This window comes from Argentina silus (genome assembly GCF_951799395.1).
Source record: "Argentina silus genome assembly, chromosome: 14".
Lineage (NCBI taxonomy): Eukaryota > Metazoa > Chordata > Actinopteri > Argentiniformes > Argentinidae > Argentina > Argentina silus.
This window is the reverse complement of record NC_139668.1, coordinates 12066481-12085620: the sequence shown is the minus strand read 5'-3', so window position 1 is coordinate 12085620 and position 19140 is coordinate 12066481. Positions and strand designations below refer to the sequence as shown.

At 43.0% G+C, this 19140-nt stretch overlaps 2 protein-coding genes across 2 annotated transcripts; one reads left to right on the top strand and one right to left on the bottom strand.

Moving 5' to 3' along the window:
• Positions 1 to 112: 112 nt before the first annotated feature.
• On the top strand, positions 113 to 11285 carry igfbp2a (insulin-like growth factor binding protein 2a). Its single transcript, XM_083684692.1, has 4 exons — positions 113 to 597; positions 7070 to 7248; positions 9298 to 9438; positions 9644 to 11285. The coding sequence occupies exons 1-4, from the start codon at positions 210 to 212 to the stop codon at positions 9800 to 9802; spliced, it is 867 nt and encodes a 288-aa protein (XP_083540818.1). The 5' UTR covers positions 113 to 209; the 3' UTR covers positions 9803 to 11285.
• igfbp5a (insulin-like growth factor binding protein 5a) lies at positions 10836 to 17744 on the bottom strand. Its single transcript, XM_083684693.1, has 4 exons — positions 16999 to 17744; positions 13304 to 13518; positions 13004 to 13123; positions 10836 to 12870 (listed from the first exon to the last, which is right to left on the bottom strand). The coding sequence occupies exons 1-4, from the start codon at positions 17330 to 17332 to the stop codon at positions 12733 to 12735; spliced, it is 807 nt and encodes a 268-aa protein (XP_083540819.1). The 5' UTR covers positions 17333 to 17744; the 3' UTR covers positions 10836 to 12732.
• Positions 17745 to 19140: the final 1396 nt, after the last annotated feature.

The following is a 19140-nucleotide window of genomic DNA, read 5'->3' as shown; positions in this document are numbered from 1 at the left end:
GAATTTGAGATTTAACCTCACTGGGTCATTACAGCACAAAATAGTCTGGGAACCACTGGTCTTCAGTGCCACACATGCACCTCTGTCTGACTAGCTGCCAGTGAAATCTGACCGTTGATAGGACCCTGCAGAACACTCTCCGCTGGCTTCACCTGTTCGCATGCACACTTCTTTCCTTTTACCTGGAGTTGCCTTCCATCGCCCACGAAATGACCAGAAGTTCCATGCCGAGAATGATATCGTATCCGGGCTGCATCTTGCTGCTCTTGTCAGTGGCTTTCGCTGGTGCCTCTCTGGCGGAGATGGTGTTCCGTTGCCCGAGTTGCACCGCCGAGCGTCAGGCAGCATGCCCTAAGCTCACCGAGACCTGTGCGGAGATAGTGCGCGAACCGGGTTGCGGTTGCTGCCCCGTGTGCGCCCGGCAAGAGGGCGAGTTGTGCGGCGTGTACACTCCGAGATGCTCCAGCGGTCTGCGGTGCTATCCTAAGCCGGACTCCGAGCTACCTCTGGAGCAGCTGGTCCAGGGGCTTGGTCTGTGCGGACACAAAGTGGACACTGAACCCACTGCGAGCCTGGAGCACAGGGAACAACTTAGCGGTCAGTCTATAGGCCTTTATTTCTTTCTAATACAGAGGAACATCTAGGCCTAAATAGACTGCTATTTGAGGATGATAAACGCTTACACAATTTACCCATACAGCCTATTCTGTTCTACTGTTTCCACGATTTATACATGAAGCATTCCAATTAACTAACGTCTGCTCAGAACATAGTATTTACAACATGTATTAGTATTATATAACACTGATTTATGAAGTAGTGAGCTGTGCGATGCTTTTTTGAAAGGAAAAAAATAATAACCATTCCAAATTTCAGTCCAAATCACAACTACAATGCATTGCATTTACTTTCATCAAACACAGTCTTCAACAACAATCTTGAAACAACATAAACTCTGTCCGTTTGTTTACTTGTTGTAGACGCTCTGAAACTAAGGGAAACAAGCCTCCTCTCTTACTAACTTTATGATATTCCTCTATGACATTGTTATTGCATTATGTGCTGAACTAAATACATGGTGCACTGAAATCCCATGTATTCCTCTTTAGTCGAGGAGATGGAATAGACACATTGAAATATGTGGTTACACTTATTGAGGAAAAGAGAGAAGTAAAGGAATGCAGCATTGATTGGCCAAATGGACTTTAGGCTTTGACCCCTTTGTCACTGTAAACTATCCCATTGGGGGTCATTGCGTGTGCGTTGGAGCTTGTGCAGATATCACATGTTAATCTTAAACATGAGTACCTGCAATTCCTGAATAGCAAATTTGGTGAAGCCAGGGAATTATAGTATCTAAAGTTTGCATATGAGTAGTTAAGTTGGGAGATGTTAGGTACATGCAAATCGCAGTATCCATACATACTTTTTAATGTAATTTTTATTTAACCTTTTTTTAACCAGGTTAAGACCCTTGAAGTTGGAAACCTCTTTTGCGAGGGCGACCTGGCAAAAGGCAACAAGGTAGTAAAATAACAGCAGGTACATAAAATACATTGCAAAGACACACACAGAGACAAAGTGTTACAAACAAGATTCATCTCGGAACCCAGGAGAGTCCGATTTTTGCTGAGACTAGATGGATATTAAAAACAACTGCAGCTCCAGTATCAAAAACATTGTTCTTGATCAGAGTCTTAGATGCAGGCTAAGACACTAACTCCTCCAACTTTAGAGTCTTTTGGAGTGTGTTCCAAGATGAAGGCGCATTGTGGGAGAAATATATTTTCTGTCCGAAAATAACATCAGGGTCTCACGAATAAGTTGGTGCCTTATTTCAAATTCCTATTGTGTACCTTTCCCAAGAAGAACTGATTGTGGGACGGTTTCTCTGCATCTGCACTAACAGTAATTTAACCCTTACAAAAAGTTGATAATACATTACGTGTTAAGGAAGTAAGTAGGTGGAGGTTGTCCCTAACCAACCACAGATAGATAGAAACTTAAAATGCATGTGATAAAGCAACAAGATAGAAGAGGCTTCCTCTATGAGAGCCAAGAGGACAGAGATGTTTGATGTTTTAATTATTATTTATGCAATTTAGTTGATAGGGACAGTGCACATTAACCAACATTTCAGATTTCATATCATTTCTTTTTTTTTTTTTTTTTAAGCATGGAGTCACATTGAGACCAAGGTCTCTTTTACAAGGGAGCCCTGCATACACATTATTTACAATTATACATCATGAAAAAATTGCAACATCATAAAACACAATTAGTTACAGTTGGTACATTAGTTGTAAAGTTAGTGGTAAAGCTAACTTTCATTCATTGACCTCAAACGGGTGAAAACAGATTATATGACATAACATCTACCACACATCATTAGAAATATACAATGGGTGACTTGAAAAAAAAACTGAAGCCTTGGAAAAAAAGACCTTCCCCATCTGGCCACCTGGGTGCTGAAATAACATAGCTCCCTAATGAGGGGCACTCATCTGTACCTGTGGGGGTGCCCAGACTGTGCCCGCAGGACTGAAATAGCCCCAACTAATCCCCCCAGCTCCTTTGAAACATGGGCATCTCTGACATCTCCCCCCAGGGCTACCACCTCACCCAAGAATCTCCGCGTGCCTCTGTCGCGTTCCAGAATAAACTTTCTCTCTCTCTCTCTCTCTCTAGCTGCCTCCATCCCTCCCTCTCTCTCACCCTGGGCTAGGGTACTTGGCGATAACACAAACAATGTCTGAAATGTTATTGAGCTGAGTGAGGTTGGAAGAGCTGTGTGAGAGGGCTGTGCAGGGGATATGGCTGGCTTTGGGACCTGGTTTGATGATTCTAAACAGAGGGAATAAAGTGTAGGGGGTTTTGTGTGTTGTTCATAAACGGCAGAGTAAGGGTGGCAAGGGTCCAAATTGACCTGTTACATTGGTTCTGTGACTTTGATAATATGGAATAACATCGTGCAACAACTTCATTTAATTTGCCTGGAACAATGCAAGCACCAAGCTAAATCAAGTGCACTTCAACTACTTGCAAGTGTCTGACATTATTTATTTGACCCAGGCCTGTTCCACACAAACACAATGGTATTGAGCTGAGAGAGTTGGGCTGGAGAGTACATGCAAGGAGACTTTGTCGAAACAGGACTGCATTTTGGGACTGCATGGGGATAACAAAGTTGAAGGAGATGTGAGTATAGGTCAGAGGTACCAGAGGGGTCTTCTGTCTGTCTGTCTGTCTGTCTATCTGTCTGTCTTTATCTATTATCTGTATACACTCACCGAGCACTTTATGAGGAACACTATACTACTAATACTGGGTAGGGCCTCCCTTTGCTCTCAAAACAGCCTCAATTCTTCGTGGCATTGATTCCACAAGATGTTGGAAACATTCCTTTGAGATTCTGGTCCATGATGACATGATTGCATCACGCAATTCCTGCAGATTTTTCAGGTGCACTTTCAAGCTGTGAATCTCCACATTCCAAAGGTGTTCTATTGGATTCAGATCCGGTGACTGGGAAGGCCACTGAAGAACACTAAATTCATTGTCATGTTCATGAAACCAGTTTGAGATAACTTTTGCTTTGTGACATGGTGCATTATCATGCTGGAAGTAGCCATTAGCAGATGGGTAAATTGTGGCGACGAAGCGATGCACATGGTCCGCAACAATATTCAAATAGGCTGTGGCATTCAAGCGATGATTGATTGGTATTAACAGGCCCAAAGTGTGCCAAGAAAACACTCCCCACACCATTACACCACCTCCACCATGAGAAGGTGTACAGGTGTTCCTAAGAAAGCGCTCGGTGAGTGTATCTATGTATATATGTATCTATCTATCTATCTATCTATCTATCTATCTATCTATCTATGTATCTATCTATCTATCTATCTATCTATCTATCTATGTATCTATCTATCTATCTATCTCTCTATCTCTCTATCTATCTATCTATCTATCTATCTCTCTATCTATCTATCTCTCTATCTATCTCTCTATCTCTCTGCCTTGCACTTTCTCTCTCTCTCTCCCTCTCCCTTATGTGTTTGGTGTTCGGTAGGCTCTGGCTTGCCTCTGTATCTTCCCCTGTCGTATCGAGACCTAGGCTGCAGACTGCAGTAGTGGATGGTGGATGCCTGGGTGCAGTCAGTGTAAACGTGTCAGGACCTGCCCGGCACACTTAGAGACTTTCTCAGGCCAGATAGCCTGGGAGGTAAACACACTTCGCACTCTGCTGAGTCTGTGTTTCTAGGAAAAGGAGTCCCAAAAGGCCTTGTAAAGGATAATGGACCACAGTTATGTAGAGCACATTTTCACTGTGGCATCCAGAGTGCTTTGCATTACAGAACATCGTCAGGGGGTTACTCACCCCATCCACGTCCAATGTGCACACCCAGAGTGTGTTTCAACTGTACTTATACTTTATAGTCAATGCTGCAAATGAAGTGCCATTATGGCTTCCTTAATCTAGATCAGCACGTAGTATGTAATTTGTAATCATTGAGACATAATATAACTTGAGAAAGAGATCCCTTAGTCCCTCCTCAGTTTGAACTCCTATGAATGGCGCATATAGACACCAAATATAGTTTTTTCGCCATTTGCTTAAAACTAGCAGTTTTGGCACCGAGTGCTAAAGGGAGGAGATGAAGCACTGAGCAGTGACATGAACCGGTAAACTGCTTCTGCATGACTGCAGTGATGACATGAACAGAGGTGTGTTCTTTGATGGAAGTGCATGGTTATTTAAAGCAGTTCCCAATATCAGTGTGAGAGACCTTTTGAAAAATGAGCCTTCTTTGAGAGTGAGAGTATGATGACTGCTATGATGAAATCCAAATTGAACCCTAGTCCCTATCCCATAGGCACTGTAGATCTGAAAGTGTCAGATGCTTTGAGATTGTAAGTCATCTCAATGTAAAGCAGACCGTATTTGCAAGATAATTAAGTAATTGTGCGTGAGCAACAACAAATTGAACTGTGAACCTGTGTTGGTTGTTTTACCTTTCTCTTCTCCGCCCCTTAGTGAACTCAGCCATATGCTCAGTTGACTAATGTCTAGACTGTCAGACATGACACTTCTCCCCTATGTGCTATTCTGGGAATTTTACAAGCATCAGCTATTTAAAGCAAGGAAGCCACTCGTCCCTTTGTCTGTGTCTTAACTCAAGCAGTGGACCGGACAATGGGCGGCTGCTCTGTCGACATTGCAAAAGCCCTAGCCCACCTCTGTGGAACAGAGTGTGCTGCAGGCACGGTACCTTCTCAGAGTGAGGTCCTGACCCTGTGTGTGTGTGCGTGCATGCGTGTGTTTTTATGTGTGCGTGCGTGTTTGTGTGTGTGGGTGTGTGGGTGTGTGGGTGTGCGCGCGTTCATAGACTCAGACCGTCTCAAGTTTCTGCCATGGAGCAGGAATGAGTATTACACTTGAAGATGGTGGAGATTATGTAATACAAGAAAACAAAAGACTCCCCTGCCGCTAGTGTGTATGTGTGTCTCTGTGTGTGTTTGTGTGAGTACATGTCTTTGTGTGTCTGTGTTGATGTGTGTGTTCCACACACACCTGATTTCAGTTGACTTCTGCTCTCTTTGTTCAAAAACCTCTGTCTTCAAAGGCAAAACCAGAGTGCAGTGAGCGTCATGAGGGGAGCTGAAGCTAAACATCACTATCTGATGGCAAACGGCGCCAGCACCTTATTTTTGCTTCCTTTGGAATTTCCTCTCTCCCATTCTTCTTTAAGCCTTTTGTCATCAGATTCTATGTCAAATGTCAAATTAATCCCTCTCGCCCCTTTCCTAGTGTACAATACATGTCATTGAATGACCATCCCACCTTGTTATTTCCCCTACTCTGTTGTAGGACTCCACAGCCTTACAGCTAAGAGTTTGTAATCAAAGACATAACCCTCTTGGGATGATATGTGCCTGAAATGTGCCAATAGATCCTTGTGCCAATAGATCTCCTTGCCTACCCTCTAACCGAAGCTCCATTCTTACGTAACTGTGAAATAACCTTGTGCCGGCCAACAATTCCTCCTCCCCTACTGTCTCTGTTATTCTTCTTTTTCACTTCGGTATGGAGAAAGTGAGCCCTGGGAGAGCAATACAAGGGCCCTCTGCATCCTCTGTTAGAAATAACATGACTAGTTGGACTCACAAGCCTCCCGCATTGTTTGCTCCATCTGTTTGGAGAGAAGGTTTTCAGAAAGTTGATGTTTAACCGGGTTTATCTGGTCAAACTGCAGATTATGCTTCTTCCTCCTGAGTCCCTATGCAACGTGGACAAACACAGACAAGCGCCAATGGGATCAAGGGATCAAGGAAGCTGGTAGTCACGGACGTCAGCTAGGGAGAAAGTTACCCTTTCATAATATGCCGTGAGGTCATTGATGAGGTCAGTGCGTGTCACTGAGGTGTCAGTTTGTGGTAGCGGTAGAGGCTGCTTCTGACTTTGCCACATGTTTTCTCAGAATATCCCACTTAATCAGACCTGAGAGTCAACTTTAGAGTGTAACCACTCAAACAAACGTAGGCCTGTAAGAACAAGAACTGAACGTCACAAAGGATCTGCTATGCCCCACATGACAACTCTTGAATGCCAAGTCCTAATCCATGTACATTGTACTATATTGTTTTTTTTTGTTGTTTTAACTTTTTAATCTATTTATTCATCATGCTATTCAGAGGTCAAATAACCTCTGCCATGTGAATGAAATAAAAATTAACTTCAATAATCAGTCTCTGGCAAATACTGCCACTATACCCCTCCCCTGGACACTACTTTTGAACATGAGTATGTTGGTGTCATGGCTTAGTGGTAACCCGCCCTTGGCCATTACCATACACCAAAGGTCCCGGGTTCACCAGCCAGTCTGCCCTATCCTCCCTCTTCTTTGTTTCCCTCTCTACTTTCCCACAGATAACTGTTGTGGGGAAAAAAGTGAAATAAATGTAATAACAGCATTTGTCATCAATGCATGTCTATTTGACATAATGTATTTATTTACGCAGTGCGGACAGTGCACTAATTTGGGGTGGTTTGACTGTCCCACAGGTGAGATGGTGGACCCTCTGGACCAGGGTCTCACGGAGATCCCGGCTGTCAGGAAGGCCACCAAGGAGAGCCCCTGGCTGGGGCAAAAGGAGAGTGCTGTCCGCCAGCACCGCCAGGAGATGAAAACCAAGATGAAGATCAACAAGGTGGAGGAGACCAAAACCCCCCGTGTCAAGCAGGTGAATTGGTGGGCAACACTGGTCATTGATAGCTGCAAGTGTGTGTCTGCAGCACACACTCCCAGCACTGACACTCCCAGCGTCAACCAATCAATCAATCAATCAATCGTCAATCAATCTTTGTGACACCAACACTCCCAATTCCACTGAGCAGGAATGGGGCTGTGGTTACCCAAAAGGCATCTGAGGCATCAATCTCAAACTTGCACTTGAAATCACATATTGTACTTCCATACAACTTAGTTGGCATAATGAGTATGAATGGCTGCCTAGTATGCTTTAAATACTAGGATGTCATACTTTCACTTAAAAATGATTATCTGGGACTTCAAAGTACATACAGTATGCAAGTATTTAGTATGTAGTACTTGATTCCAATTACAGCAAAGTTTGGGAAGCAATTCAATAGCTTCAAGAGAGGAGGAAGCCAGTGAGAGAACAGATTTCAGAGAAGTGCTGCCCCCCTCTGGTACAGAGGGGGGCAGCCTGTTTTCACTGTTTTTGTAAATAGAGAATGTCGGTAGGGTTCACTAGGCACAGACACAAACAGCATTTTAAAGTGGAAAATAAAAACAAGCATTTCAATTAGACTTCTGTTTGATTGGACAACATTTGCCCCAGTTCAGAGACTACTAAGTGAGTGAGAAACATAAATGCTGTACTGCAATCAATGCACATCATGACAGTTAAATGCCCCTCTGAAACCCTAGTATTGTTTGATGGTAGTACACTGTTGCACTGGACATGCCCCATAGTTGAATGGCCCCCTTGAGATTTTCCGAGTAGATAATTATGTTGACATTTCATAGATGCCAAGTTTTAAAATAGAACCATTTGCCCTGCATATAAAATTGGCACCACATCAAAACCCATTAGGAGAGATTAGGAGAGCTTGGCTCTAACAAACTGTAATGGCTAATCTGTCTTATTTTAAATCAGGATGAGCTATTGATGAAACCATTACCAGCTACACCGATAATGGCAAATTAGCGTGCCTGGCTAGATGCAAGTAGCCCGAACACCCAACGTTTTTTTTTGTGTTTCACTTCAGATAAGCAAAGTTGACAGTCTGCCCCCAAGCTAAGATGTTAGGTAAGGTGAAGGGATGATGGATTAACCTTATGTGTAAGACAGTATGATGTATGCTCTGCTATAGAGAGAAAAAATGTAAAGCCATGTCGGGCACCCTGGCCAAGGATAACCTTGCAGCTATGCATTGTGGGCAGAATTGTACATTCATTAATTTAGCCATTAATTAAAGGCTGGTAACTCTATTCCACATGAGTTCCCGCTGGGACCATATATACTGAAAAATGTATGCACTCACACTTTGGATAAAAGCGTCAGCTAAATGGCATATATATCAGTGTCTTGGATGTTCATTTGTATAGCTTTAAACCATTTGAATTCATTACACACTGGTCATTTTTAAATCGATCTATGAATCGATCTATTTTTTTATGCAGATTCCCAGATGGACAAATCTTCTTTCATTATTTTGAGTTTAATGCTCTACTTTTGTTCATTTGGGGAGTGATTGTTACCCTAAAGACTAGAAAGGAATCAGGATTTTACCTACAATACGCTGTCCTATGTGAATGTACAGTACAGTAGCATGCACAGACGAATATCTCTGTGTAATTATGCCTATGTAAAATTGCATTTGTTGATGTTTGGGTCAAACCATACAGAATGTGAGTGACTGACATCTTTACAGTATCAAAAATAGGCTAGAAACATTGGCAAGTAATTGCCTTTTCATTCTTTGTCATCGTCAAATGGGTTGAAAACTGCTCTGACAACCCAGCGCTGCACTGACTGGAAAAAGGCGGGCCCTTGAATAGGTGAAACACTGAAATAGTCTTGCGCAGTAGTGACCTGGTGGAGAGATACAGTACAAAGACGGTTTTACCTTTTTTGCTGCATGGTTTGTTCTTTGCAAGAACATGTTTGTTGATGTTTGGGTCAAATCTAAAACATGCTAAGGTGGAACCTCTGCTCTAAAAGCATCTGAACACAAGTCCTGATAACACTGTTGTGTCTGTGCAGAGTCAGTGTCAGCAGGAGCTGGACCAGGTGCTGGAGCGGATATCCAAGATGCCCTTCAGAGACAACCGAGGCCCACTGGAGGATCTGTACGCCCTGCACATCCCCAACTGTGACAAGAGGGGGCAGTATAACCTCAAACAGGTCAGAGCTCAAAGTGACATTGTGTTGCATTGAATCACATTTAAATTCAGTTGTGCAGTAATTACATGTGTAATATTGATGTAGTTACTGGTGTCCTGTGTTTTATCAAACACATTTAGTAACACACACACACACACACACACACACACACACACACACACACACACACACACACACACTAACAAATACATATTTTTTCATTCAGTGTAAGATGTCTCTGCACGGTCAGAGGGGTGAGTGCTGGTGTGTCAACCCCCACACTGGTCGTCTTATTCCATCAGCCCCCACCGTGAGGGGTGACCCAAACTGCAGCCAGTACCTCGGAGGACCAGAAATGGAACCCCCCGCCTCACCCCAAATATAGTACGGCCCTGATTCACCCTCAATCGGCCCAAATCTTTAAAGAGTCAGAGGAAACGGTATTCTAAACACTTAAGTAAGCTACTTATGTATGTGCGTGTGTTTGTGTGTGTGTATAGTTTTATTTGGTGTTAAGACTGCCCATTCTCAGCAGTATCATAAGGTTTAACCACCACTTTGTGTTGGCTTGAAAGCCAAACCAACAGGATTAAACAGACAATAAACCTCAACAGATAGTTTTTGTTAGGGTTTGTTGGGTTTTTGTTATAGGTTTACTTCTGTGTTCAAACCAAAAACCTGATTTACAAGTATGAAAGGAGATTATGTTAAGCAAAAAAACAAAACAAAAAGGCAGAGTGCCATGCTTTCACTGTCTTGCATTTTAGGGGAGTAAATACATCGCGATGTTTGATGGTGTACTTTACCTATCCTACTGTTTTTATAATCATGTCATGCTGTATGCCTTCAGATGGTACTGTACTACATAGCCTTTGGAATACCCATATGTCTTAAATACACTGTAGGATAACCAGTTATAGATCATTTATTCTGGTTAGAAACACAAATAAACATTTAAGTTCATTGTTATTAAGAACAAGAATAGGACTTTAGAATGTCTTTTGAGAAAAGGTAAACATTGTTATAAGATGCAGTACATGATTAAATGGATGATTTCTTCATCTTAAGTTGCTTGTGTGTTCATTTGTGCATATTTTCTTTTTTCAGTCTGCCATAAATGTCTACTATGGTATTTGTGCATTTTGATCAGCCATCATATTGTATGTCCTGGTTCTCTATGCTTCTTACATCAACTCCAAAAGCAACAAAATGTAAAACAGATTGTATATTGTATGTTTGCATGTGATTTAAGGTTGGTTGAGGGTTGGTGAACAGTGGCCAGACATTGCTTTGTATGTAAGGAAATCATTTCTCATTTGTTTAAATGGATGCATATGGCAATGGGCAAATTTTGGGCCAGCAGGTGTATAGAGAACATGCATTATGGCATACTATACAGGTGAAACACATAACATATCTTTACATAATTGAATACATAACTTTATTTAAATAAATGCTTTGTCATTACATAAAAAACAAGGTTACAGAGTACATAAATTACACACTGAATAAATATTACACTGTGATATTCACATAGATTATTTCCTATGCTTTTCATTTGAACAAGTTTGAAATGTTTGAGATTTCCTAATTCTTTTGACTTTCATAAAAGCAGGTTGAGAAACCTTTCAAATTATACTATATGTAGTAGGCAGAGGCATAGGCTTCACAGCCCCTGTCAATATTGTCCTTACATAGCGAAAACAGGTGTGTCTAAGTTAATGGGGGCCAATGAGACAATGTTGTTTCACTGAAATCCTTATACAACTGCATCATATTCACAAAATGGGCCATGAGCGAAAAGCATTGAGCTAGAAGCTTTATCACAATCTCAGAGTTACAGTATGGTCAGTTCAACAATAGGCAACTTCCAATTCAGTTCCAATTTACCTTGTGCAATGACTGAATTGACATTCAGACTCCAACACTGCGCGATTTTATACCAGAGATCAGTTTTTTCTCACACTCGGAAAGTCTTGGTCTAGCATCCAAATCCACACCTGCTAAAACGGCGTTGAACTACAGTGGGATCCGTATGTAAATCAGAATTCAAAGTCGTGTGAGAGAAGGCACAGAGATTTACATAGGAACTCAAAGACCTGTCCTAATCCCTTTCCAGGGAGTGAAGCTGAGAGATCAGTGAGCAGCAGGGGAGGAGTCGTGTGTTATGGTCTGGTCACCTAGGAGAACCTCAGTTACGAGAAGTACAAGAAAAGCAACGCTCGTGATTTGCATACAATTTGAGTCTGAACTATGAAGGAAAAATTCAAAGCACCAGAACTTTCTTGGCTGGAGTTTAAAATAAAAAAGTGGATGGCAATCATTCTTCTGTTTTTGAGGTGATGCACCTATGGTTCTATTTTTCTCTGAGGGGCACTGAATAGACACAACAGGATGGTTTGTACTTCACTGAAGGCTAGGCATACTGTATGAGAAACCACAAAGAATATCAAAGGAGAAAGCTCAGCAGGCACACATACTGTATGCCCAAACACATGCACACACACACACACACACACACACACACACACACACACACACACACACACACACACTAGATTCAGTCCCCTCTGTGAAACTACAGACTCTCAAACACATATCTGAAGGATCACTTAGTTGGCATATGAGGGTTGCTACTGTAGCTATTTCTATGTTGCTGCCCTAAAAAAACAATAGGGGCAGTTAGGGCAGACTTCGTACAACCCTAAACACTCGGTACAATCTGTGGGACAATGTGGCAGTATGGCAGGACAGAAGAATTGCACTCAAAAAGATATATAAGGACAACGCCCAACATCATACAGTACATAACTTTAAGTCACTGAAGTTCTCTTGAGGCTAAGTGCTCTGAAGGGACTAACATTTGGACAAAGAGAACTGAGTCACGCTTAAATAAGACCCTTAATCATTTGCCCCCCTCCTCCCCAACCCCTTATCAAGAGTTCCTATCAACATCACAATAATAAGATAATTGAAAAGATGAGCATCGAACTGATCTTGAGCCACATGCCTCCTTACAACTCAGTTAAACGAATATAGCTTGAAGCCCGGACTCCAGATATAGAATGTGTCATCAATATATCATCACACATCCATATTTCTTAATCAGAGGACATTGTCATAGGAATTAAACAGAAGGGACGGGTCAACTCAATATATGTGGCTACATTGTCAGAAACCAGTGCAGTACACGGCACCATACGCATGTGTACCTTACGTTCTTGATTTGATATTTGTGAGCTTGATTGGCAGCAGAAGGTGCAAATGGGGCGGAGCCTGGCTCAGGTCAGGTGAGATGACGGTATTGCCTCTCTCTCATTCGTTGTTGTTGCTATTGCTCTCCAGGTCTTTGCACTGGATATCACCCCCACTGTAGTCGGTGCCAGGGAGCTGCACGCCAAAGCGGTCCACACACCAACAGATACCGCGTTTCCGGCCACGCGATGGTTTACACTGGGGGCAATACAATGGAATCAAATCAAATGATGATGTTGATTTAAATGGAACAGAATCAAAAATGTGTGTGTGTGTGTGTGTGGGGGGGGGGGGGGGGGGGGGGGGTGAGCGTGTGTGAGCGTTTGTGTACCTGCTTGCGCTTGAAGAAGCCTTTCTTGTCACAGTTGGGGAGGTAGAGAGAGAGGGCCATGACCCGAGAGGTGTCCTTCATCCTCTGGATGATCCCATCCAACTTTCTCCTACAAGGTCCCTACACATACACACACACACACACACACACACACACACACACACACACACACACAGACACAGACACATATGGATAGTTATTTAACAAGGATACTATTTAACAAGGATCAACAATTCCTGGGATCCATGACAATATCTTGGGATCCATGAGAATATAACATGAATAATGTGTGTGACTCACAAACTCTGGCTGCAGTTTGTCCAGGGTGAGGGGTGTGTAGTCCAGACCGCTGATTGAGCGGAGCTTGGCCTGCTGTCTCTTGCGGTCTTTAGCCTGTCTCATGGCCTGGGCCTTGCGGCTGCTGATATGGTCTCTCCCGTACAGGGGCACTTTGGTCTGGGGAAGCAGAGACTCTGGAAGCTCCGCTAGCATGGCCTCCTCAGGGGATTCACTGTCTGAGACAGACAAAGAGAGAGAGAGAGAGATGATGAGGATTATATTGACAAAGGTTGTGATGATGATGATGACGATGGTGTATGGCCTCCTCATCTGACAGAAATCATAATGCTCTCAAACAGAGCTAAAGATTGCGCTTCAGATTAGAGTCATATACCATTTGATTTAGACAATATAGAAATGTAAGACAGTAAACAGATTGGAGTGGAGAGATAGGCAAGGAAGTTACAAGGGTAGTTTCATTTCTCAAGACGTGTGTGAACTCAAGAGATGGGAGCCCAACAGCCAAACCAGTCTTCAGCAGAGGAGTTCACTCTGACTGAATATTTACCAGTCAGATTGAAGAGCCGAATGGCAGTCTGCCCCTAGGCTTGCAGCAGTTTGTTGATGCCTAGGAGGATAACTAGAGTTCAAAAGTTCTCACACATAAATGTAGAAGAAAACTTGGGAGGCCAACATAGAGAGATACTTTGATTTTGTATGAATTCATGCTTAAAAATATGTGCTTATCTATCTCTTCTCTCTCTCCCTCCCCCCTATCTCTCCAAATATCTTTCTTTTCCACAAAAGGCGGAGGCCCACTTTTTCTTGATGCATAGTCCCTAGCTTGTAACAGTGTAATGACAACCAGAATTTAGACAGTCTTGGAGCAAAGCCAAGAGAGGACGTTCATGTCTGACCATTCAAACCAAATTTGCGAGTGAAGCTATGCAAGGGGATTTTGGTGTGTTATTGTGTAGATAAGAGGTTCTGAGGCTTATATATCCCATAAAGATAAGAATCACTAGAGTGACCATGTTCAAGTAAGCATATAATGGCTCCTTTCTACCAAAACAGAGATTCAAACTAGAATTAGCAGAGCGGCATAAGGGATGTTTTGATAAAACAAGATGATTTCTCTGCATTGAAGTTCTTATTAAGCATATTCTATTCTGGCCAGGTTACTGAATAAGCCTCAGAGAATTGCATGCTCAAATATGATAAAAAATCATGTCACTAAGCCTACTAAAGCTAGCTTTTGCTAGATCAGTGCCTTCCAGCTATTTCTTATTCATATTATACTATAATATATATCCATATATTATAATAACAGCCCCTGCCCCACTGATCTTGGGTCTGTTTTGTGTTTTTCCCCATGATGGTTAAAGTTAGGATTTGGGGGGAGGTAAACCATTCCTAGATATGTGCAAGTGTCACACATAGTAATCATAGGCCCCTCCCCAACTTCCTCCTTCTCCTTCTGAGCACGGATGATACACTCTCTAAGCAGCAGGCTGCTAAAGCAGGGTCAGCAGGGATGAGCAAATCTCCCATGAGCCCCTCATGACGTCACCTCCACACGCGGACTGGGGCTTGTTCTCAGAAAAGAGAATTTCCCTCCTTTGGTTCACTGCTGCTGACACTGTTTTCTTCCCGAGGCACAGAGCATAGCCCAGCCTAGCGCATACAACTCCAATCTTCCTAATCCTGCACTCCTCTAATCTTGCCAGTGCTGACTGATCATCTCCCTCTCTCTCTCTCTCTCTCTCTCTCTCTCTCTTTCTCTCTCTCTTTCCAGCCTTTCTATTTTTTGAGGGATTCAGTGGGAGTGATGATGCACTTCCTTATCTGGAGGAATTTGATGCTCTCAAAATCCCACTTAGATTGAGTAACCAAAATACTCTTGATCTCTCTCTCTCTCTCCCTCTCTCTCTCTCTCTCTCTCTCTGTCGCTCCCTTTCTCTATCTTTTGTTTATGTCTATTGTGTTGGTGACAAAATTGTGACTTGTGTCACTTGTGTCACAGTTTGATGATGCTACAGGGCATTCCGAACAAATACATCTTTCTACTCATTGCACTACATAGTCCCCTGGGCAGATTTACCCTGTGCAGGGTGTAGGGAATCAGGATTATCCCTATGGATTGGAACACAGCCTTAGACTCCCTCCTTCCTCCCACTACCTCATCCTTCTCCCACTCACATCTCTATATTGCAACCTCAGTCCTGATATACACGCTCTTTCTCTCCTTTTCTCTCCCACTTCTCCTCTTTACACACACACACACACACACACACACACACACACACACACACACACACACACACACACACACACACACACACACACACAGCCCTGTCTTAGCTGGTATAGTCGGGTGTGAGTGTGAGCCCTGCAGGAAATGAGAAGAGCCGAAGTAAATCCACCAGCAGGCTGAGAGACAGACAAGGGATCAGTCGCACACAAACATTCTGCTGAATCACTGCACGGCTTAAACCAGCTCTACATGATGACGGAAGGAGGGAGGAAGGGAGGGTGGAAGGAAAGGACAGGCTGATGGGGGAAAAAGAGAGGTGAGAGGGATGACTAAGGGGACAAAGAAGGGAGAGAAAGAGAGAGGAAAGGGGAGGATTTAGGGGAGGAACAATGGAGAGATGGAGGGAGAGAAAACTTAAGGGAGGGAGATGAGAGAGGGGGAGGGAGAGAGGAGGGGAGGGAGGGCTTAGGGGAGAAGATGAAAGAGGGAGTGAGGACTAAGGAAAAGAAAAGAGGGAGAAGGGGGCAGGGAGGGAGGATTTATGAGAGCCAGAGAGGGAGGGCAATAAGGAGGACTTAGGAGAGGGAGGGAGGATGAGATGGAGGATTTAAGAGAGGCAGTGAGGTAGGGAGTGACTCACTACCTCAAGGAAGCAAGAGAGAAAGGGAGAAAGAGAGGACATACACAGAGAAGGATGGAGATAATTTAGGGGAAGCTTGGAGAGCGGGGGGGGGGGGGTAGGGGGAGAGGGTGAAATAATATAGGAAAGGACAAAAGGTGGGTTCGGGGGTGGGTTTGGGAGTATGAATCCCTCTCTGTGTTTAACTTTCAGGAAGCATAAAAACACCTCACAGAATTTTGTTAATGTTTTACCAGACAAAAGCCTGGCAAAGTGGTCATGGCAGTCCCTGAAATGCCATTAAAAGGAGCTCAGGAGCCTCTTGAAACAATACCTGTAATCTTCTGGCTGTTTCAAGACTTTTGTTGCCCTGGAGCACTGGGTGCAATGCACTCACACAACAAATACCTCGAACACCCCTGATTTTCTCTTCTCAGCTGACAACAGCTTTCAAACAAAGATGACAGGTTGATCAGCACTCTACAGCAATGTTGACAGAGATCGCACATGAGTTGAACGTTCTGATTACAGGTGTCGACTCGTCCTACAGTAGGTACTTACTTAACACAGATATCTTCCTGGAAGTATGTGGCTGCATTAGTTAGACCTACTGACTGTTGAGTATTGGCAACATACTGTAAGGACATTCGAATAATAGTGCTTTTATTAGTTAGTCTTATCTATCAAAAAAGTACTTCATTGTATGGGGTGGATTTGGAAGTAGACTAATCAATTTGATTCAACTGTGTAGTCGGAATAAGGATGCATTTATGTAGCCTATTCACATTTTCAGAAATAAGAAATAAATACGTATCTCTAGTTCTATTTTATTTAGCCATTTACCCCTTGCTGGATGCAGTGGTTTGTACATCTTCTCGTTCGTGCACACTCCTCTGCCGTGAAGGAGCGCGTGCAGTGGTTTCTCCTCCCCGTTCTTAGGCAGGCATCGGAGCCCGTGCGTGCACGTCCCGGTATAGACACCACACGACTGGCCCTCAGTGAGCGCGCACGTCAGGCAGCATCCGCAGCCCGGTTCTTTCACCAGCTGACAGCCTACCGGCACTGGTGGACACATTGAAAGCGCCTTTTGGTCGCAGGGTTCGCACGGCACGAATGAACACCAACAACCAGACTGACTTAGAAGAAACGTCGCCAGGAGTAAATAACTCAGCAACATGTTGTTTCAAATAGAAATTACAAATTAAAAACTCGCACTGTCATCAACTGCTGCTTTGATTTAATTGATGATCAGGGTTTTTGAGCAAATGCCAAAAGTACTTGAAGAGTCTGCATCCACAGGTGCTTGCCCTTGAGTCTCTGTATTCCTGCTCCAAATGCTTAGTTTCCACTGGTCGAGAAAGTCTTTGAGTTGCCTTTCTGGTAAAAAAGGGTCCAAGTAAATACGATTTACAGTCTCAATTCAAAATACCCAGAAACTATTCCTGGTGGGTATTTCAGTGTCTTTTGCAAGCTATTCAATTGTCGCCAAATGAAGGAGAAACCAATCTGTGCGCTTCTCTCCTTGTATAACTAATCTCGGTAGGCGACCCTCCCCGCGCGGATTCTCAACAGACTGTATAATCTGTTTGACTTTGAGCTTGCCTTTTTAAAAACTGCCAGAGGCGAAGCCGGTAACGATGGGTAGGCTATGTCAAACGACGTTTATGGGGGAGGCGCACTTGTCGACTCCGGTGCTGCTTATTCTACAGGGCGGGTCCTGGCACGTCCTCAGTATTCTGCTGGATACAAGGCGATGCTGAGGGCAAATAAATAAAAAGAACTCCGCGTTCGTGGGACAAATACTGACTTTAATATTGCATTTAATTTTTTGTTTGTTTTTGTGGAATTTCTCCCATCTCGAGGGAATACACACACACACACACACACACACACACACACACACACACACACACACACACACAGATACATTATATATATATATATATATATATATATATATATATATATATATATATACATACACACACACACATACATACATACATACATACATATACATATGCATATACATATACATACATACATACATACATACATATATATATATATGATATGTGGTAAAGTTACAACAGAACCACCACGTTTTATGGAATTATGGATGGTCCAGTAAAGCTGCTGTCTCTACATAAAAAAGTATGCAATCTATGCATGCTCAAAAACAACATCTGCAAATCTTTGAGGAGATAAAACTTGACAAACTAAAGTAAAATAAATATTTGGTCAATGATGTTATTCCCACCACACCAAATATTTAGTAGACAGACTCTCCAAAATTACAGAATATGTGGTCGGGTTAAACTGTCCTCAGTGTGAGCGATGACCAGATGTGGTCAGAAAAGATGTGGTGGTCAATTTGCCATATGCAATACAGCCGATGATGAAATTTTGTATTCATTGCAGCTCCATCAAATGTGGGTATTGGGAGATCCCTAAAAGGTGTTACTGTTATGTGTATGTGTGTGTGTGTGTGTGTGTGTGTGTGTGTGTGTGTGTGTGTGTGTGTGTGTGTGTGAGAGAGAGAGAGAGTGTATTTCACTCTTGCCTGATATACTCATCAGAAAAGAGTAGAAATGAATCACTATGAAATAGGCCAATGTAACAGAGTGTTTTTCAATGTCTTTTCAATAGCGATCTTTATTCCTTTCACCCACTAGCAATTTTGACCCCTGCTTATTGGCACGTGGCGATCTCTGTGTAGCTTAAGTATACATTATGCTCTACATTCTGTTTCCTAAGAGGGTCTCTTTCTTTATCTCTCCATACAACAGCACTGTAGACATTCCCTGTCACAACACTAAACCCTAGTTCGTCAGTGCCCTCGACCTTTGCACCCACACGTCACACTATGACATGCCTGCTTACAAGGTCAACGTCACCTGCCATGTCTGTGTTCCCCCTTTCTCTTCCCTGCTCCGTCGTTCAGTCTGGGAGAGAAGAAAGAAGGGCATTCAACCTCTTTTAACG